Source organism: Lycorma delicatula, chromosome 5 (genome assembly GCF_047948215.1).
Source record: "Lycorma delicatula isolate Av1 chromosome 5, ASM4794821v1, whole genome shotgun sequence".
Lineage (NCBI taxonomy): Eukaryota > Metazoa > Arthropoda > Insecta > Hemiptera > Fulgoridae > Lycorma > Lycorma delicatula.
The window spans coordinates 15,182,274-15,206,119 of record NC_134459.1 but is presented as its reverse complement, the minus strand read 5'-3'; the positions used below and the strand labels follow the sequence as shown (position 1 = coordinate 15,206,119).

Sequence of the window (23,846 nt, the reverse complement as noted above, 5' to 3'; positions counted from 1 at the left end):
AAAAGAAACTGTTACGTATTTCCATTTCTTACGCTAATTAAGAAAATATAGCGTCCCTAAAGTCGCTTTAATGAGAAATACAGTATTTCAAAAACTGACAATACTTGCGCTTTTAAATCGATAATAAATTTTTATAGAAGGTGAAAGTTTTGTACATTTTTTAAAAACCTCACGAGAATTGCTCAAAATGCTTCCCATGTACTCGTACTTAACACATTTTTTACAGCCGTTTTTTACATTTGTATCAATTTTTTACACAAATCTTTCTTTCCGTATAACGCTTTACATTCATCTTCAAATTTTCGTCTCGTCTATCGCAAACCTTTAGACTTATGAGAAAAAACATTATTTTTCAAAATTACCCAAATTGAAAAGTGTAACTGTGTAAGATCACGTGATCAGTTATACCACGTCTTCCGAGCCACTCGTCAAAGTTGCCGCCAGTACTTTCTCTTACCGATAAACTGTAACGCAGTGGATCACCATCTTGTTCCAATGCGTGAGCTGGTCTTAAGAGTTTTTAACATAAAAAATCGAATAAAATAAGTCCTAGAACCGTATCTGCAGCAATTTTTGAGAAATCTGTGATAAAGACTAATAAATTAGGGTAAAAAACCCTGTTTGTATGTTTGATGAACAATAACTTTGTTAAATTGGTAACAAACCATTTATATATATATATATATATATATATATATATATATATATATATATATATACATTTGTGTGTGTGGGCGCGCGCGTGTGCAGGTTATCCTTTTAACTCAACAACCACTGACGTGATATGAACAATTCTTTTACCAATATTTTAATTTAACTTTGAGAGAATGATTTTAATTAAAACTTTTTCCAGGTATCTCCATTATCGAGGAAGGTTTAACTTTAAACGTAATTGCGGTTTTATTTTATAGCGTCAATGTTTTACGGTATAATTGTTTTAGTCGTTGAATAAATAATTTTGTAAAGAAGAGCTGCGTTATTTTACCTATTGAAATTTAAAGGTGAAGATTATATTTTATTGTAGTAGTTTTTTTTTATCAAAGTCAGGTCAATTTTTCTTGTGATGTAAACTATTAAAAAAAATATGATGTGGGCACCTTTTTACACATTTAAAATTGCAAAGCACATAAAATTTTATTTCATTTATTAATTATTGAATTCTAATTTATCGTAAAAGTTTTTTTTTTTTACAGTCAAAGATTAACAATTATTAATAAATCAAACATGAACTTTATTTATCCAATTAACATTATTACAATCGGTATAAATTAACTTTTAACTTCATTTTGCGTATACGTTAATGATGAATTAAATAAGGACGATGAAGTGCATCGAACGAGTACTACAATGGAACTTTACTCGACGAGAATCTATTCAGAACTGAATAATTATTCTCTACACTTTGTACAGGATGCAGCTGCATCGGTAGATTTCTAAACATTAAGCGATAATATCTAGAAAAGTATTTAGAAAAAATATTTATTTTTCATTCCGCAAGCCACGTGAAACACACATGGCTTATGGAATGCAATGCGTCAGTAGTTTACTGCGACATAACTCTCCCGTCCTCAAATAAAACACCGTGGGGTTAATTATCAGGCACAGGGGTGTTTTCCTACAGGTATTTCAATATACAATACAATAATAACAATTACAATTAATATACGATATAATATTATTACCGAGATCGATATATCGACTGTGACCATATATAGAGGATAAAGGTCCATCGATACTAAAATGAGAAGAATAGAAAGCAAATTAAAGAAATGAAAAATGAAAAATCGACTGCAGTAGACGAACTTCCCGTAAAATTTCATAAGTGCGTTAATGAGGCGGGTATTGAATAAATAGTTAAACAATGTAATAGGATATTTATTTACTTACCGTTTACAAGTTAAAAACTTAAACGGTGCAGTTTTACGAACAAAATAAAAACATAAATTAGGCTAATAATTTTACATTTTTATGCAAATCTTGATCTACGGTTACACTCAAAATATATATTTAAACTAATATTCACATAATGAGCTTTGGCGAAGACGATTTTCAAGAGTCAAACGGGTAAACATTTTGAAAATTATTTAAGAGAGAAAAGTAGAACGGAAAGACAGAAATTTAATTAAAGAAAACAGCGGCGTTGAAAGTAGGTAAGTACTGGGTCACCACCGGGTTGGTCTAGTGGTGAACGCGTCTTCCCAAATCAGCTGATTTGGAAGCCGAGAGTTCCAGCGTTCAAGACCTAGTAAAGCCAGTTATTTTTACACGGATTTGAATGCTAGATCGTGGATACCGGTGTTCTTTGGTGGTTGGGTTTCAATTAACCACACATCTCAGGATTGGTCGAACTGAGAATGTACAAGACTACACTTCATTTACACTCATACATTTCATCCTCTGAAGTATTATCTAAACGGTAGTTACCGGAGGCTAAACAGGAAAAGAAGTACTGGGTAGATCTAGGTCGAGGAGTAAAGCGAGTCTGTTGCCCGTCACCGGCACTGTTCAACATTTATATCGAAGATACGATAAGCTTAAGGATTGAATTAGGAGAAAAAGAATACAAAATACAGCTTTAGATTTGGAGCGACAAAATTATTCAGCTTCGATAAAAAGAAACATTTAGAAGGTTTGCACGAAAATTATACGACGGGAGCGAAATTTGTTAACTTATATAAAATATTTTAATAAACCGACATTTTTATAGTCGTGTAAGACAAACGGTTGTATTTAAATTTATATCGTCACCGTTTTTAACAAAGTATCTAACGTAAATGTACGGCGATGAAATCGACGATCTACAGCATTGATTCCCAAAGTGGTCCAGGTGGACCCCCAGGGGTCCACGGGAGACTCGACGGTGGTCTACGTTGGCGTGACAAAAAAATTGGGGTTCACAATTCGTAAGCGGGGGTCCACGAAAATTCATCTGGTTTCGATAGTAAAGAACTAAAATGTTGGCTTGACTTTGCGTATCAATCTAGTACATCCCTCCCATTAAAATTGTAAATATTTTGTGATTGTCATTGTAGAAGTTACATTACGTTATTAATGTTTAATTTTAATTATATTACGACAATTTTATTATATTACATTGCAATACGATAACGATAATAATTAATAGCGTAATGATTACATATTTGAATAAATGCAACACAAAAAAATATACTATTTTTCTTTTGCTTTTTACCACTCTGAACGGGAAGTTTTCTAAATAAAATAAGTGAGAATCGATTACTTTCTTGTGCTGTGAGTAGATGTCAAAAATGTAAAGTCGGATGGAAGCATTTTTTTGATCGGCCAACTTTACTTTTTTGACATCCACTCACAGCACAGTCGATCAAAAATTAACCGATCGATTCTCACTTTTTTTTTCGGAAGCTGTTAGTTCGTGGAACTCAGTCGTAACGCAAATTTTCATAGTCAGATCTAATCTTCACATTTTCCGTCGACTGGAAATACGGTAGAAATATAGCTGCAGGAGTCCACCGGAACCAGCAAAATTTTGAAAGTGATCTATGAGAAAAATAAGTTTGGGAACCTCTGATCTACAGTTTGAACCTACTTGCCTCGATTAAAAATACAATGAAAAAAATTACGATACAAAATAGTTATTATGTCATTACCGCGTACCTTTTTAGATATACCGCAACTTTATCGATATCAAGAACTTGGAATATTTTTTTTTTGTTTCTTAACTATTAAGAAGATAGCTTAATCGCAATTTAGTGTGATTATTTTTTTTTGTTTAGCCTCCGGAACCTCCGTAAAGTATTACTTCAGAGGATGATATGTATGAATTGTAGTCTATGTATGAATATATGTATGTATGAATGAAGTGTAGTCTTGTACAGTCTCAGGTCGACCGCTATTTGAAACATCACCAAAGAACACCGGTATCCACGATCTACCATTCGAATCCGTACAGAAGTAGCTGTTTTTTGTTTTTTTTTGTTTAACCTCCGGGACCACCATTAGATATTGCTGCAGAGATGAATGATTGGTTGCGTGTCTGCAGGCATCGATTGCCATGCCTGACCGGGATTCAAACCCGGTACCACCGGATGGAAAGCCGAGACGCTACCACTCGCGCCACGGAGGCCGGATTTATTGTGAATCTGTATCGGTTTATCTTCACTCGACTAATAGTTACCAGTATTTGGAGGGAAAATTAAATTTATACCTTTAATTGTTGTATAATAAGAAAAGAAAATTCTACGTTGCAGAATTAAAAAAAGAAAAATACGATCTTGTATTCAGTCCTTTAAATACACGTCCTTATCCTTGAACAGTCCACCTTAGATCGATGCGATTTCCTTTCCGACGTGATTAAGGGGAAACGGAAATCAAGAAAATACTTTTTTTTAATTATTTTTCCTCGTGTAATAGTTCATGTTTACCGATTCCATTGCACTATAATACTTTTATATTAGTGAAATATTTCGTTGTGTAATTAATTTTAACAAAAAATCTGTTACATGTGTAATTTCGTAATATTTATCTAGAAAAATTAGCGTTTTACAAAATAACATTACCTTTAAACGAGTTAACCGATATTTCAAATGTTTTTTTTAAACGTTAGATAATTTACAATTATGTCCGTATTAACATCGAATGTAAACAAATAAGATGTGAATTTTGTACATTGTATTTCTAACATAACGTTCTACGTACTAAAATATTGAAGGGAGTGTTGTTTTTGCGATAGCTTTTTATAATTATTGCTTCTAACATTCCTCGTTTTAGTAGCAGACTAACTAAAGGCCATAATGGAATCGGGGATAGACCGAAAAGAACTGTAAAATTGATGAATCCCATCGACGCCTGAGATTGATGTTGAAAATAAGGATAAATCTGTGAAATCTATTTTATAAAAAAAAAAAAAAGTAACTACTAAAAGTAAATATTCGTCGGAATATAGTGATGTTTATGAACTCTTAGATAGACGTAAACCGGGCAGTATTCGTATAGATAATTCAGTATGTAAAAACAGTAAAGTTAGTAACTTGCAAATAAGATCTACGTTTAACGTAACGTCGGTAGAAAGGGCATGTCGGTTTAGCAACGCAGCTTGAAATCCAAGTGGACCAGGCGATCGATTTCGGAACCCGGCCAGACAGATACATTTTTACATTTAAAATATTATTCATTTATTTATATTTAATTCTACCGCTTATCTATGACGACACAACATAGCAGACGACTTCAACAACATTTTTTGGGGCGGGGGTGCGATTTTGCAAATATTGTTATTTTTTAATCGTTAACGCCTAATAAAAATATGACCTTAATTAGGCGAAAATTTGAGATACTGTGGGTAACTTAGTCTACAGCCTCACCTACTTGATTTTTTAAGTTGAAAATTTAATAGTATCAATCCCTATGTATAGAAGTAATCTGACCAACTTTAATCAAAATCGGTCTACTAGTTCTGGAAATAGAAGGTGATTAAGAGGCAATACTGAACACATACACATGTACGTACGAATATCCGGATAATTTCCGTTCGGTTTTTTGGGTTCCTTACGTATCAAAACCGAAGTGGAGAGTTCTAAAGTTCAAATTCTAGTAAAGGCAGTTACGTTTAGACGGATTTGAATACTAGATCGTGGATACCGGTGTTCTTTGATGAGCGGTTACTGACGCCCTGCGGCTGCCGCATCGTGGCTTATGCCGTCGATGGGTTGCTGCTGGTCGAGGGAAACTAGCGTGCTGAGATAGAACTCAGAGCGATTCAGGAATGTAAGGTAGTATGGTGTTGAAGTCTTCAACATAAGATGGTTTTCAATGCGTAGAAAACTACTGCGATGTTTCTTAAAGGTCGTCTAGCCGCGACCCATCACCCGCGGGTCGTGTTGGACGGCCTTCCAATTAGGTATGTTATCTTCTTCTTCTTCTCGGTCGTTCCTGGTAGAGGTACGCGATAGAATAGATTTTCAGCACCGATGCAATACATAAACAGCCGCCTGCAAATGACAGAAGGGTTCCGCGGTCAGCCGGGTCGGTGGGGAGAAACGCGCGTGCAGACGCGTAGGCGAACTGCAAGTTCATAATTTTGTACGTTCATCTATTTCCGATATGAGATCGCTAAGGGACAGCGATCAGAATTTTAAATAGAAGTTGAAACGCGTTTATTTTAAAGGATATTGAACAAAAATACAATTTTAATATAAAAAGTCACGTTACGACAACCCCGGCTAAAATGACAGTCGCACAACATTTTTTTTTTTTATATTCGCTATTATTAGTTTCAAAAGCGGTTTGGAGTAAACCCCAAGTAATTTCACGCTAAATAATACATTTTTTTTGCGATAGCAACATTTGATAAATAAATGAAGATTTATTTTTAAATATTTATATTTTAAAACCTATTCTTTTTCAGAACAATGAAATGTGTGGCAAAGGAAAATATGTGATCGCATATATAACATCAGTTGGCTGTTATGGAGCGATTTTCGTTACGAGACAATATCTAGTAAACAATGTAAAATAATTATAGACATCTTATTATTGAATGTGTACGCGTGGTACTTAGCACTTTTTATGTGTAAAAAAATTTTTTTTTCTAAGTGAAAATCTAGGGAATGCAATAGCTTCAAACCCGTGGCAAGATAAACCAAATCGGTTTAAACACGGCATCAAAATGTTATTATTTGGTGCGCAAGAACCATTGAAATTACAGCCGACCGGTTTATATGTATTGGATTTAAATTTTTTACTGAAGGTAACTTGTACTTAAATATTAACAAATTAATTTCTACTTGTAGCAGAATTAGATCTATTCGTTCGAAAGTGAAATGAGGATAAGGAAATGATTATCCAAAATTAAATTTGAAATAAACATCAATAATATTCGAGTAAATAAAATAATTTTACGACACGATCCTTTGCTTTTCAATACGCTTGTTCTACCATCATACAAGCTACTTTACGCCTACAGAAAAAACAGAATGGCTCAACATTGAGATCCACATAATTGTGTTCTTCAGTTCTTTATCTGAGATGGATTAAATAAACGGTAGTCTGATAGAAAAAAAACCGACAACACAGTTTTAGGACTTTCCCGTCACGCGGCTTTTTTCCGATGCACGGCTTACACACACGACTTAATTTAAAATATTTATAATTTTATTTAAATATAACATTTTTTCGTTTATTTCATTTAATGTCTCTAACCAAAGCGCGCGCGCATACTGTATTTCATTGGCGCTGATGTGGCGGTACTAGCGACCACTTTAAATAAATTTTTACGCTTTAAATATTATTAATTTATTTAATACTAGCGGTAACCTGTGACGTCACAAAATAGCGTCGACTGAGCAGTGGTCCGGCCAGTAAGTGGAATGTTGGGTTTGTAGTGGTTAGAGGGGGGCGGCTGGTTTAAGACCCCACTTTGATGGGGGAAAAATTTATAGATTCAACGAGACTCTAATAGAAAGAATTGCAACGAAAAAGATCCGCTGTACTGCCTTCTACAACGTTTCAAAATTATTATTATGCTTTGGAGTAGGGGTACTATTTAGCAAAAAATTATTCACAAAAAAATAAAAAATGCAACGAAAATCACCCTTTGTACTGCCTTCTGTAATTCTTCAAAATTAAAATCATTTTTACGGGTGGGGATGAAATTTAGCAAAAAGTTGTTTTTTCAAAAATTATTTATTTTATTAATATTCTTCACACGATTATGAAAAAAAATATATAACCTTAATTATGCAAAACCTGGAGACGATTTTGTTTTTCTCCCTGTATGCCCACTCAGACGTTTTGAACTGAAAATTTAATAGCATCAATGTCGCTACTATAGAAATATAATCGTAAGGTTTGTTGAAAATCGGTTAAGTTGTTCTGGAGATAAAAGGCGATTTACACGCCAACATACATGCGTACATACACGTACGCACATTTTGTGGCGGAAATTTCGATGCCATTTATCGGTTTTCTGGGGTCCTTAGCGGTCAATTCGTCAAAATTCGGTGAAAACCGGATATTCCCATTTTGACCGGCCACGGGTTTTTATTTTTTTACACTTTAGTTTGATTGTAAAGAGATCAATGTTCATTAGAAGTAGCGAGAGTAGAAATTTAGTAGTCGAGGAAGACAAAAACAGCATAAAATAATGACAAAGTTTTAAGCTAATTAAATAGTTTTAATAATAATAATAAAATTGTATTTAATTTTATTTTTAGGTGGTACAAGTCTCATACTCGTATTGCAATTTGATGTTACAATTCAACATAAAAAAGGAAAAAGATATGTAAATTTATAACTGATTTTATTGTAGATGATTTCTAGATTATTTAAAATTAAATGTTTTATTTTACATTGTTTCTTTTTATTATAATATTTTCACCTTTTAAATTCTAAATATCGGAACCGCAGTAGAATCGCTTCGAATAGGACAAACCTGGCAGTTCTCCGGAGACAACTGCAATAAAACAACATCCAACCCTCTACGAAGAGCGACTTCATTGAGCTCAATCCGAACATTGTAAGCATTCTGTACATTTAACTGCCCGAATTTAACCGTTCAACGCTAAAGAATTCAAGTACCTTGTAACAGTCCTCTGATAAAAAACCACATTCTTTACTATTAACAGAGCACTTGGACTCCTTCCGAACACGCTTGCAATTAGCACAAGTCAGACCGTCTGACTTTTGCTGACCCTTGCCACCACAATGAGCACAGACAGCAGGATAACTACATAACTTAACCCTGTGACCTCACTTGCAGCACTTGAAGCACCACTGGACATCTAAAAACTTTGGAACGGTCTGGTTGAACCAGGATTCAAACCTAGAACCATTTTAATAAAAACTATCGATGATACCGCTAAGCCACAGACGTTTGCATTGTGCAGCGCTGTACTACAGATTTATTTTAAAACAGAAACAGTGAAATGATTTTTAAAAGGTGACATTGCGATCAAATTAGATGAACTTTTTTTATTTCTAAAAATTTGTTTGATTAAAGTAATTTTTCGTATCGCCTATGTATTAGGGCACCTTTAAGTAAACAAAGGTTTAAATGGCCAGACCCGTTCAAGTTACACGGGTTTTGAATATTTTTATGAACATTACTATTCAATTTTTTAGTTTTTTCTATTATTCATTAAATTGTATCTACTATTATTACATTTTTTTGTTTATTTTATTATTATATAATGAATGACAAAAATTTACACAGTTTCATCTCTTGGTTTTTTTACAGTTTAGTTTCCTATTTAATAAAATTTTCAGATTTACTGGCGTTGAGTCTTTCTAAACTACTAATGAAGAATGATTTTTCCTTAGAGACTGAAATGTATAGAATTCACAAAATACATGGAATCCTTTATTTCAGAAAGCCAAGCCAAGTCAAATTTTGTTTTTATGAAATCTCACTATCCTCCAACAATCTGTAGACTTGATACTGTAGCTTGACAGCTGCTCTTACTCGGTCTTGGGCTGATAGTTTTTTTAACAATTTCATAGCTACAACACCAACGGCTAACTCTTTTCATATTCAGAACCGATTAAAAGTAGTTGTTGAACCTGAGTCCTGCAACACCATAGAACAGGTTAAAGGTTATTATTAAACTAGTCGGTTAGATAAGGTAGTCGGTTTGATGACCATATAGTTAGATTTAGATGTAAACAGGAACCGAATTAGCCCCGTGCCTCTCACTTTGAAAAGAATGAAACAATGTAAGCAAACATCTCCCTTTCAGATATTAATATAGGTAGATTGGCGGGATTCAAAAATTTTAAATTGCTCAATTATACCAAGAACAGATGCAAAGTTCTTCTATCTGCACCGATCGAATCTTATAGTCTGAAAAATCATTCTCAAAAAATTGGCACCGATTAAACTTTACTGCATAGAATGAAATAAAAAGAATAAGTTTTGTTGATCTCACCGTTTCAAAAAGTAACCTGAAAAAGACACTTTCAAAATATGAGAAATGATGGTAGGTACTCTTATTAACAACTATTTAAACCAAACAAGCAAACAACCAAAACATAAACTATCAGCTTTTAGAAGTTTGATCCGCAAACTAAACAATACAATAATGTTACCTGAAGACATCACAGTATAACAAAACATGAACAGATATCATAGCATACTCATTATCATCACACTCCTACACAAAATAAATAAAAACAAAAAATATATTAGATTAACATAATGTAAAAAAACTCAGAGAAAGTAACTCACAAAAAAATATTACCTTCAAATGAACAAAAACAAAATAAATCATTACATACCGAACATATTATACTCCAAGAACAGTTAAACTTAATTGTTCTGAGCACGTATGTTCTAAATCAATCAAATAGAAAACAGTTTGAAAGAAATTCGATGAACACAAAAGTTCTCCTAATAAGATAAGTTAATATTTCTCAACCATCTTATAGAAACATATATATGCAGATTAATAACAAGTTTAATATTTTAAACGTACATGAAAAAGGACCATATCTTAACAACTGGAACATTATAACTTTATCATTAAAAATTTAATTACTTAAAATCATAGAAATGAAATGTTCCCCGAAACATTCCACGTGTTATGGAATCATCAGGTTGTGTGGAATAAGTTTCAGATAATTATCAATATTCTGTAATTGCACGGGCGTTTAGAATTAACATAGATTAACTGTCCTTTGATGATGCAGAAAATATACAAAAGAATACGATATTAATATAAATTAAATTCTTATAAAAAATAGTAGTTTGCCAGATAAGGACAAGGGCCAAGATGAACTGCCCCCCTTAATTAAAAAGTTATAAATGATTAACTTAATACCATCGATAAACAAATAAAAATTAATGTACCCTTATAAAAATAACTTAAATATAATTAAAAATATTATATTTTTATAAAAAATCTAAAACAAATAAATAAAAATAAAAATTTTTTTTTAAGTATCTATATTTGATTTTATATCTTTTTAAACTAAAATAAAAACATAATTTTTATTAATATATTAATACAATGAAATATTTACTTTTAAATAATAACTATTCATTATGTTCTAATAAAATGCTTAACATTTTGTGAAAAACACGAAATATGATAAAAATTGACATGGTCGTCGTTAACATTAATACAATGAAATACTAAAATAAATGAAATAATCCGCCATTAATATGAAATATTTTATTTATTAAACAATGTTGTTAAAATATTTAATTAAACAAAAGCTGTGAAAATTTTAACTTTTTTTTTTACAGATATTACACGTTAATCACTTTAAAACTGACATTATTATGAATTAAAATTACATAAAATTATAGAGTAAGTAATAACTTATAACTGCGACATCAATATGTAGAAGTATTTCATTATAAATAAAAATAAGCTATATTAATTTATAATTTATACTTGCAAGACGGCTGTCGACAACTATAGAAGTATTTCATTGTTGCCGGTGACATAAAATCCCGTATACGTTAGCATATGCTAACGTATAGGGGGCTCTTAAGATCGATAAATTTATAGAAATTTAACGGTTTAGGCTTAAAATATCCAGGCGAGTACAACTGTGCGATTTCACTACGACATGAAAATTACACAGCCTACCCTGCATTAAGTTATAAAAATTGAGATAGGCAAAGAAAATAGTAATGATTTATTTGTTTTGACCTATTATCAAAACAGTGTGCTATACATAAATCCACAGGATAATAAAAACAAACATCATTACGTCATAATTCAAGCTTGAAAAATTAATGTTTTCTCAGCCGTTAATTCTGTAATTCGTTTAAGATAGGCATACGTTTACGAATGTTTTGTGCGCTGTAAGAATTGCCAAAGTCTCCAAAAAAAACCCGATAAAAACAAAGATCAATAAAAACACATTTCCTGATGAAAGAAAGTCCTATTTGAAACGTTTTAAATCGTCTATTTAAATTAACTGGTGTGGATGTCAGCGTCTGAATAGTTGAACATCCGGAAACATTCGACATCCCAATGTAGCTAACATTTAATAGATTTCTAGTACTTCTAGTAACGAAAAAATACAACACACATATCCATTTGTTACAAACATGATCTAACAAACAATCTCTCTGTTCAGTTGATTAAATATTTAAAATATTACCTTAATATTTATTAGTGTAGATAAGTATACAAAATCGGTTTCGGCGCACATTAACTACTTCATAATTTCAATTAAAACAGAAAGCCAGTATAGCAGTAGCTTTGTTTATAACCAATATCGTATTTTACCAACGTTACAGTTAATTATTAAAATAATAAAAACAAAATGACACGTACAACGTAATTTTACACGCGTATTTACGTAACATTCCCTACATATCGACACAAGTAACAATTTAATATCTATAACTACCGTTTAAAAACAAAACCACACACAAAATTTATAAACATGTATCTTCCAGCAATAGAAGCAGCGTGTTTTTTTTTAAATTTCTAACCAAAACAACGCACGCTGCTGAACTTACAATGTATAATGGAGGGAACGGTTTAACATACAGGCTGCACGATGCACAAATACACTTGCGCACGCGCATCAAGTTGACTCGTCATTGTCACTTCATCGGTTGTTTAACCTGTAAACAAATCTATTAATGTCGATCGAGAAAAATCTTTTAGACAAAACATCGATTTACATTATTACTTTAAAACGAACGTTTTTTTATAAACATGATATCTTTTCTACGACCGATTAACTCAGGGAATAATTAAATAATTTTACGAATCATTCTACGTATTTCTGTTTAAGTAAATACGATTAAAAGAGATATAAGGAGTTAATTTCACTCTTATAAATATTATACACAGTTTCTTTTTTTCTTCAGAATTATTACTGAAGGCTAATTTATTGTAATTCAAATTTTTCATTACTACGAAATTAGTAAAATAGTTAAAATCAGTGTTTGTTAATTAATTCTTATAGGACGTTAGTATATTTTTTCCTAATCTATAATTGAATATTTTTTATTAAAATAGGAATGCAAGATACATTTTTATTGCTAAATCTAACCTTTATTTAAAATATAGAATAAGAAATGAATTAGTTTCCTGTCTTCACAAAAGACGAATATATATTTTAAATATCGATATACCGATTCAAAATGTTCATTACGATCGCTAAATGGATTGTCTAATTAATAAACATCATTACTTTTATAGAAAATATTATCTTTTTTATAATCTTTATAAAACAAATATTTTAGAAAAATTTCATTTGTACTGTAAGTCGTTACACCTATTAAAAAATCCCGAAAACTGCTTTTTTCGATATGTATCTGAAGGAGTATTTGGAAGCCTCAATCTCGTTTAACATTGTCGGAAATGGGAAAATTTGCAAGGAATGTTCAAATAGAATACATTTCATTTACAAAATTGTGTGTGTAACATAACATATTATGTTTAAAGAAAATTATAATACTATTTAGTAAGCTAATATCCACTACATGTAGAGAAAATTTCTTAGTCCTTATAAGTTGGCTGAGTGATATATGACCTTATAGCATCTCAGAGCCCAACGGTTATTTGTAAGTACCAGGCTTAAATTTCAGCTAATTTGTTAAAATTCTTAATATAAGTCATATCCCTGCTTAAATTAGGTCCATCTAAAGAGATATTCATCAGTAAAATTAAAAAAAAAGTTATTTCATATCATGGTCAGCTAATGGTTAATTTACAATTTATATTGCTTAACAAACCAATTTGTAAAAAAAATAAATAAATAAAAATAGTATTTTTATATAGTATATTATATAATGAAACACAGTTAAATGTTTTGTACTATGTTAAAATAGCTCATTACTATGTAAGAACGAAGTATAACTTAAAATCTGAACAAACAGAATAAATTTCATACATTACTTTTTGATAGTATCAATAAAAAAAAATTTCATACTGAACAAAGGCAATTTATCTTTCTAAAATAGATAGCTAATTTATTAATCACCAAATGTAGACACAGGCAAAAGGTTTTGTTATTAACGTAAATCTAAACAAAAAAACAGAACTTCAATAGACTATTGATACCCGAAATAATTTAAAGCACATTTAAATAGAAATAATACGTAAATAAAACGTTTAGTCTACAAAAGATTCAAAAACCCCTTATCTAGTGTATCGGTACTTACTTGAAATCAAATTATTTTAGTTACATATTTTTATAAAGTAATTTGTACTTAATTTTAATTAAAATAACAAGAATAAAAATATATTTGGCTAACCTAAAAATAATGATTTTGGCAAATTATGAAACGTTAGTTCATTAAATTCCCATAATTTCTGAACAAGTTGTTAACCAGTAATCACATTATTTGTGTACTAGTTTTCTTATTACAAATATTATTATTTGAAAGAACTTACCTAGTTTACACGTAGAATTATTTTCTAAACGGTTTTCTAGATTCACGTAAAATACATCTAATATACTGAATAAGATAAATACAAATAATCAAATAAACAAAATTTGATACGATTTTTAAAACAATGCTTACAGATATAAAGAAAAAAACATTATTTACTGTATGACAACGTTTTCGTTAATAACACTTTTAATAGATTAATAAATTATCAGAAAGAAAATGTAAGCTAATATTATTGTTATGTAAGATTTGTTTATTTTTTCTACATCGTTGAATATAATGGAAACAGCTAATAATATTATAAACAAATAAATTTTTCATCAACGTAGCACACATTTTGACATACGCAGTTGTTTGATGAATTTCGACACGAACCAGATTCTCTCTGTACTCTCCCCCCTCTCACAGTCGCCAATACGTACAAACTTATACAGTTGTAATATTTTTACTACTGTTTTTAAAAAGAAGCCATCTTTTTTTATACTGTTAGGTTTTTTTTTTACTATTAAGTTCTTATTAATCTGCATTAATTAATTTTAATTTTCGAATTAATAGTTTTTAAAAAATATATTTTTATTATCTAGTAAAATTTGATACAGCAAAGGTTTTGTTATAACAGATTTTGACTGAGAAAAAAATTATATTTATATAGAAAAGTATATTTCAGTATTTGTATATAATTAAAATTGAAAATTGTGCGCGCGTGTGTGAGTATACAAATAAATAATTTAATATATTATTTATTAAGAGATAATAATATTTACTGAAACTGAAAATTACTTAAAAATTATTTAAGACACCCGTTTGCGTCGGTTAATATACGGAGAATCTTAATATTAATCTTTGGAGCTTGTATAACAAATAGATCTAACATTAGTTATTGACACAGTAACTATGTTGTCATTTAACCTGACTTTTACTTCCCCCTTGGACCCCTTCCCCGCGAAATTCGGCATCAGGTAATTTTGATTTGCGTTTTCTACTTATAACACATTTGCATAGAATAAACCTTCCAAGCTATATTAGGTAAGGGAGATGAAAAAAAAAATTTTTAATTTTTACGGTAAAATTTTTTTATTTATTTTTTTAATTTTATTAACGAATCAGTATATTATAATTTTACTATTATTTATATAAAAAAAAAAAAAAAAAATTTAAAATATTTGAAATCGATGTTATATTCTCCATTATATTCTCAAGCGGTGACAAATCTGAGAGAAAAATAATTATTAAAATGCTGAAAAAAATCGCGTTTAACGAAGACTCAGATTTGAACTTATTAAAAAAAATTTACATTAGAAAAATTGAACTTTGTAGCGACCAAATCGAGTCGCTACATTAGTAGTAGCGACTAATGTAGTATTATCTCTAACTACTAAATTTATTATCTCTATTGTTATTGCCCTTACATCTCTAATGTTATAATACATCTCTATTGTATTATAGAAGTGCTGGGTTGTACTGTGAAATACGGTGGTCGACTTATGAGGTAAATTTGGAAATAATAGTTTTATATCATAATCCCCTTATGTACTATTCATTAATATTTTTTATCATCTGTATTAAAGCAAATGATCCGGTTGTGTTTTTCTGATTAGTTACTAAAGAGGATACGGGTCTAAGTGCAATTATAAAATATGCGTGAGTAAATTATATTAGGTAAAAAAAAAATAATTGAAAACCTTCCTACCGTTTGGATTCCTTGGTTATGTTCCTTTGTTAACGTGTATATATACACTAAAACGTATATATACGTTTTAAAATTTGGTTTCAATTATTTGTTATAATTATAAGTTATCAAATGTTTAAAAAAAATATTAATATTAAATTAATATAACTGTAGGTGTCGGTCGGTCGCTTGTTATGCGAGATGAAACAGTGCTGTGTATTTTTAGTGCACAGTTTAGACGGTGTGCTATTTTCATAATTTTGCTATGACGGTGGAAGAATTTTTTTTTTTATCGTGAAGTTACAGTTGTTGCAAGGGTGGGGGTGACAGAGTAATTACGTATGTGACGGTATGGAATCCAGCGGTCATGTCGGGTTGATTGCCAGTTCAGTTTGGATCCTCATGTCTGTGTTCACTCATGTTTAACTACTGTTATTATTATATTTATACATTGCTTATTTTAAACAAATGACCCTCGTTGTTGATCGAGGTAAGGATTTCTTATATATATTATTTTAATGTAGTTTAAAATAAATGTCATTATTTTTGTTTGCTTGTTGTATCCAAACTTATCACGTAATGAATTTAAAAATACAATTTGCACTCTCTTATGAAACAACTTTTATCAAATTCTTTGGTTTCAACATATGTCTTCTACTCATTAACAATAAACAGAAATTAAATTTACAAATACCTTTTTATGATGAAATATTATTTTTGAGTTCTAGTATATTTACAATATAACAAATATGTAAGGTTTTTATTTAATTTACAATTTTGTTTCATTCACCATCATTTTCAACCGGTTATGAAGAACGGTAGAAACATAAAAGAAAATAATTTTTCATCAATATTGATCTGCTTATTTATTTAGATAACAATAAAGAAAAAAACATTCTTTGGAAATTCAATACGGGTAAAAGAACAGTTATAATGAATTAAGTTTATAAGGTCAACAATTAATGTTTTTATATTTAATTTTGTTACTATGCTAATGAAATACAATGAATTTTTTCCCCTTAAACTCCCATTATTCGTCCTAAGAAATATTTCTATATTCATCTGTGTTCATCAAATAATTCTGTGAAAAACTTAGTCATTTTTGTTATTTTAATTATTTTTAAACGCATTAAAATACAATGGACTGCAAATATTGTTCTTTTTAATTAGTCTTACATTCCTGAAACGTGTTAAATGTTTCTGTTGTATCTCACAAAAATTAGTTTGTGAATATTTTGCGAGGTTTAAGATTTTTTATTTTACATTTTTACAAGATTTTTTAAAATCTGTTAGATTTTGAAGCATCATTGTTTTTTGCCTTGAACACTCAGATGAAGATAGAATTAACAGGTATTTAAAGATTACTGTGGGTATCATAAAGGAATATAACTATACAATAATAACTATTATTAAAGTAAACATTACTTCGAACAAATAATTTAATAGAATTTTCCAAACTGTTTTAATTACAAAACTCCACTTGTGTTTTTTTATTTATCTATACAGGTGTTGTAATTAAATATAATATTTTTCTAAAATATCAACTTATTTAATAATTTTTATATTATCCTCAATGCTAGTAATTTGTTATCCTCATGGAGTGTTAATCTGTTTATCATTTTTGAAAAAAAAATTATGAACGATGTGTAACATTAGAAAATTTGATAACATTTTAATAATTATTAAATTATTCTGAAAACTGCCTTTTATCTGAAAAGAACCAGATTTCTAGTGATTATATTCACTGTTTCAATCATTATTCGTAATTTTTAAATTTCACATAAATTAATTTCATTATTTGTTGTCTATCGCTTTGTAAAATGGTACTATTACATTTACAAGGTACAGTATTCCCTTCAAAGTGGAATCGCTGTATTCAATATAAAACATTGTTCTCACAAAAGAGGTGTGTTAATTCATGATCTATCTGTACAACTGAAGTACAAGTAGTAGTAATCAAAGTTGCTCTTTCTGAAAATAATAATTATAAAGCCGGTCCTTGTGGTGAACAAAATGAAAGCATCATTGGTAGGGCTGAATATCAATTGCATTCCAATGGCTTTGGCATGCTGATAAGCAGTGTTATATTTGGTTTATGTTTTATACAGAACTGAAAAAACCTTTATAGTTTCCTTTGCAGTTTCTCGGTCGATCAACTTTCCTTACCTTCTTTCATTAATATAGTAGTTGGGTTTATTATTATTATTATGTCAGTATTATTATTAACCTGTTATTATTAAAACAGTATAATAAGGTGGCACAGTCTCAACGCTTGCCTTTCAGTAAAAAAAAGAAGTAAACAGATAAAGGTCCAGTGAGGTTTGTAAATTTTAATATATCTCAGATAGTGTCTTCTGGCCACAATTCTGTCATTGGTTTTTAATCTCACTTCTTGGTCTCACAATCCAGAGATATAAATCCAAATGATTAAAAATTGACACGGCTGAATTGATGCTACCAAACTCATGAGAGACCAAATAAGGTGTATTGAAATATTCAAGTACACCAAAATAAGGAAACCAATTTTCTGTATGTTATGGGGTAATTAAACGATTCGACTCATCAAATCTCTGGGTAGGAAAGAGTACTACAAAATACTGTCCGCATTCAATGGATTGGAAATTATTTCCAATAAGTGAAGTGAGTTCCTCTTTTAACTCAACCTTATGGCATTTCATCTGTTTAGGTATTTGTGATGCTATTTTGGCTAAACACATTTTCTGATTATTGTGAAATTTTACAGCAATGCTCCTTACTACTACGCAGACTGATTTATGTATAACAATTCTTCTTAATTTTTTTTTGTTCCAAAATAGTGGCTGTTAAAAATTATAAAAAATAAAAATAACACGCATGTTACAGTTTTTATTTTCTACACAAGATATATAATAACATATTATTATACGTTATATGTTATCATTTATATGTTAATTTAATTATTAAAATATAAAGTTAACTTACTATTAGAATGAATTAAATTAGTTAACTTACTATTAGAAAGAAAGAATAAAACATTGGTGTCCTGACTTGACCGACATAGTAGAAAAATACTGGAAACTGCGTGAGATAGAATGTGTATGAAAGTCTTGTGCAAACTAAAAATCCTTTCCAAAAGAAACTTTTACACAAGAAACCTGAAAACAATCATCACATTAATGCTACACAAACTATTTAAGCTGAACGAAGCTTTCAAAATTAAAATCAAAAACCTACCTTTCAGATTTAAATCAAGTAGGAGCAGGAAGTTCCCTTGGGTACTATAGCCAAAAGGACCGAATGACCATTCCTCCTTCACTCAACCCAGTACTAAGTCTCAGCTACTGATCCACTAACTAAACTGGAGTTAGTAGGGTGGAGACCAATCAACTTGTAGAGGACACTCCCAAAATTTTCATCTCTCATCTCCAATAATAATAATAAAGCAGATGATCTTATTGTTCTTAGTTTTTAGGTTACAACAGTTCTCTAACTTTTTCTATCCTCTCTGCTATATTTTACATTTATTCAGATCAATACAACCTGACCATTCTTTATTGATTTTCTTACAGTATTTTACTTTTTAGAGTTTTTGGAGAATCGGCTAAGGTACCCTGTTCAGTTGTAGGTTGTTATCTGCAACAGATACACATGTCTAGAAACATGTGGTTTGAAGATGGGATGTACATATGAAGTTTTGGATCTTGTTTAGTGTTTGAATTAATATTAAGGATTCTGTAATATTTCTGTAAATAATCTAAGTTTGTTGTGTGGATATAATGTCCAGCATATTCATAATTAAAAGAAAGCCTGCCACTGGCTTGAGACTCTGTATTTATCATTATTATCTATTGTACCTAAAAATGTTCCTATCTGGAATATAACAATTCTTAGTTATCTCACGAAAAGATAGAATGAATTTCAAGAGTCAGATTGCTGTTTGGTACCCGTAAAACATAAGTCATTTTGCCAGATGTTTAATAAGTTAAAAATTCTAATTTTTCATTATATTTATAATTATTTAAGTGTTACCTTTACTAAAACAAAAACAATGAATAAATCACAATTAATTTTGAAAAAAAAAGAATAACTGCAACTGTTAAAGCGAACAAAAAAATATTGTCACATGTTCGCAGTTTGACAAGGATACTGAGAGACTAACAAACATTAAAATTTCTTATAAATACAATTTAATTTTTGCAAGTATTATTTCTTTTACTGCTTATAAAAGAAATAATACACTTTATGAATAAATATAATACTGTCACTTCAACTACCGTTTACTAACTCACCGAACAACTTTGTGTATTCACCCACTGTCCACACAGGAACACTTGTGATGTACTCCTCACTCGTTGTTACCATACACTTACTGATATCACTGTCATCACAACCAAGTCGAACTCAGGCTTGTAAAACTACTCACTGTTATCACAAGTGCACTGAACATGGCCTCGCAAAACCTTTGACTATTCCAACCGGTCCCTGTTAGTATTTATATCCCTGGCCTGCAGAACCAGTATCTGACTTGTTTCTTTAATTACTGAAGTGTAATAATTTTCATTGTCTGCACTCTTATGTTTTTCTATAATTCTTAGTGCCATTGTTTGTATTATAAAGAACAAATTGTTAAACAAACCCATTATTCTATGAAAAGAATCCTCTTTGGTTTTTTCTATATTCTTCTTTATTTTTTCTTTCTTCTTAATCGGAAGAAACCTTGATCCATTACACTGGTGCTATTAGATTATTTTCATGTAACACAGCTCAAAATCTTGGCTTCTAAGAATTGTAATGCCTTCAGTTACCATTTTTAACAAATTACACAGCCGTTTAAAAGAAATTCCCACCGATACAAAAACTGAATTAAAAAAATTATTCTTTCCCAAAACCAATACACCCAATCAACTCTATTGAAGAGCTAATAAGTGTAAAATTAATACTAATATTTAAAAATAATGCTTCTTTGTTTAACATATACTAGTACAATTGTTTCAATTAATGACTTGAAAATTGTAATTATATTTTTTAGTGATAATCACACAGGGAAAGTGCATAGTGTTTCAAGCACCTACAGAGTAATTCAGTGTTAAAAGATGTACATGGTATGTTCAATCATAATATGATGAATGAGCAGACCATACATTAGTATTAAAATAAAGGTTTAAAACAATACTAACTAGCCAGTTGATTTCAATCTTGAAAAGGTGTATTTCTTATGTCAATGTCCGTCTACTGCCCTAACCAAACACTTTACAACACCATAACTCCATAGAAATAAACAAATTAGTTGATCCATCTTGCTGGATTCATTGGTAATTGAACAAGTATCATTTTCTTTCTAGTAGTATAAAATTCAGTTCATTGATTGCTCTGTTAAGATGACTTAATAAACTATTTTTATCATAATTATATGTACGCGTGTAAAATAGTAAGTACAGTAAATACTAACACTTTTCCATCTGTTGACTCATAATGATGTTTATCATTATTTTGTTAGTTAAAATAAATCTTATATCTTAATATTAGTTTAAAATAATACGGTTTGTTTAGGTTTAGTGTGACTTATATCCTGTTGATGATACAAATATTAAAGTTAATGCAATAATCATAAAGCTAAACCGTAATGGAGAATAAAAAAAAAAATCATTCTCTAAACAAAATTTATATTATAAAAATTCTCTCATATCCTAATTAATATAGATTATATATGTATTCTTTGTATTCTAATTTTTCTAGTATACAAAAACTGTTATCTTAGTGAGCAATTTTTAAATTTAAATTTAGATGTACTAAATGAAGAATTAGGTCAGTAAAAATTATAAATAACCATTAAATGAAAGATTTAAGGTAATAATTAGTAGTGAATCACAAATTCAAAAAATTCAAAAAAAAATGTATTTTTTGCTCATTACATATATGAAGTACGAGTATATTATATCGAATGAAAGTCTATTCTAATCAATTTTATCCAACCCATGAGTCAATATATTATTACTGATTAGTATTTTGCCTGTTATCGATATAAATTCAAAGTTTTAGTAACATAGTACTCAGGGCTTACCTCCATTACCAGTGTGTGCACAGAATATAATCCACGAGAAGAACAGACACCAAGTGACTGGTGCAAAAGCAGCATCTAATCTGTCATAGACATAACTACGGTAGCTCATTTTGACAGGACTTAAAATTGACTGGTATAAAAGAACTAATGCTACAAACCAGCCTAATGTTAACCGTCCCTAAACTCAAAACACAAATATTATTTTTAAAACCTAGGATTGTTTCGATCAATATAACTGCGATAATAATCATATGCTATATAGTAATTGAGATACTGTAATTCCATTTAGTAAATGGTAACATTTATAGACAACAAATGTAAAAAAAGTAATTCGCTCTGGCTTGGTTTCGAAACCAATGGGTTAAGCCTCGCAGCTACACCGGTCTGCCGACCGTAGAAGCGAGGTTTGTTCCGCGTAAGTTGTGAAATTACATTAGTACAGACCGTAGCCACTAGTATCGTCACACTCGCGCGAATTAAATACGGTGTCCGCGCGCTTTAGGTAGAATCATTGATCGCTTCTCGGCCTCTTGGCTAAGATCAAAGTGTAGGTAGAATCATTGAATTAAATTTAACGATAAATATTTTTAATTAATCGTGTGTATTTGCCGTGCATCAGAAATAACCCACTGCTGTAGGATTTTCCCGGAACGCGGCTTTAGCCGTATAACAGTTTTTCATTCGCTACAAAATACCCCTTTCCATATTCCACGTACAACCTTACGCGGTGATAAAACGATACCGTTTTCAGTTTATTTTTTAATTAGCCTAATAATCCGTATCCGATCAAATTTATCTGAAAAATAAAAATAAATAACTTAATTGAAATCGCTTGTTATCTAGCATCACAGAAAACTCGTAACAACAGTTAATCGTTGATGGGGAAGGGGGTAAAATGAAGCAAATGATCTAAATAAATGATTATTTACAAGAATGATCGGTTCAAAACTTTGACAATGCATATTTCTTAAACGGTGAATTTTTGAAATTGGAAATGTGTTAATCCCGTTTTTTACGAAAAAATAGTATTTCGAGCTAAAATAATACATAAAACTTTTATTTATTTTTTTTGTTTTATATAAACTAAATTTTAGATAATCAAGATTGAAAATGATAAGTGCAGTACATCGTGATAAATTTACGCGGTAATGTGTTCATTTATTTTATCGTATTAGCGAACGTAATGACCGGTGCCGTACAGTTTTTAATCGGTATATCGTACGAGAGTATGCTCTCGCTACAAACAAATAACCTAACTAAACTACGAGATTAACCCGTGCACTAGGTCGTAGTACATAAACCGCATCCCGTCCCACCGGGCGATACGAGTAGATAAATGATGTTCCCGCCGTCCCAGTAGGGAACACGGTGCGATCGGCGGCGTTCGGTGTCGTATTAACTAAAGTGGAACGGAGCGGCGGTGGCGAGAGCATTTTGTTTTGTTTTTAAAACAAACCTTTTTTTAAGAAGAATTCTATTTATTCTCGCTCAAGAATAAAAAAAAAATGTGGATGACATACCCTGCAACACGGAATATATTTTTTTTATTCGTTTATCGGTTTGCAGTACGGTGATTTTTTCTTTATATAAATTAAAATTTGTTTGCACGTGAAATGTTATAACACGCGCGTGAAATGTTATAACAATAATGTACCACTACCAGGACGTAAATGAATCACGCTGTTCGGCATTAATTGCCGCTCCGTACAATCGTGTACTGTTGTACGCAAATGTATCGCCACAACGTAAAGTAAACAGACAGATAAATATAATTATTATTTCATCGAATCGGACGTCAT

The 23,846-nt window shown here is 30.4% G+C and overlaps 1 protein-coding gene and 1 long non-coding RNA gene across 8 annotated transcripts in view; one reads left to right on the top strand and one right to left on the bottom strand.

Annotated features, from left to right (window-relative positions):
* Positions 1–14,465, bottom strand: part of LOC142324745 (uncharacterized) — a 185,984-nt gene extending 171,519 nt beyond the window's left edge. The window contains exon 1 of one of the 2 annotated variants that reach the window (XR_012756380.1): positions 14,340–14,465. This is a non-coding gene — a long non-coding RNA (uncharacterized LOC142324745). Of the gene's footprint in view, positions 1–12,087; positions 12,480–14,339 lie in introns of those variants that run through there. The other variant, XR_012756379.1, reaches the window with a different exon arrangement.
* Positions 14,466–16,357: 1,892 nt separating this feature from the next.
* Positions 16,358–23,846, top strand: part of LOC142324744 (thyrotropin-releasing hormone-degrading ectoenzyme-like) — a 28,498-nt gene continuing 21,009 nt past the window's right edge. For 3 of the 6 annotated variants that reach the window (XR_012756377.1, XR_012756378.1, XM_075365681.1), the window contains exon 1: positions 16,358–16,497. Coding sequence is in view for 2 of the 6 variants with exons in the window: in XM_075365681.1 (XP_075221796.1) it covers positions 16,476–16,497 (22 nt within the window). In the remaining 4 variants the exon portion in view is untranslated. The remainder of the gene's footprint in view (positions 16,498–23,846) is intronic. The other 3 variants (XM_075365682.1, XM_075365678.1, XM_075365679.1) reach the window with 1 other exon arrangement.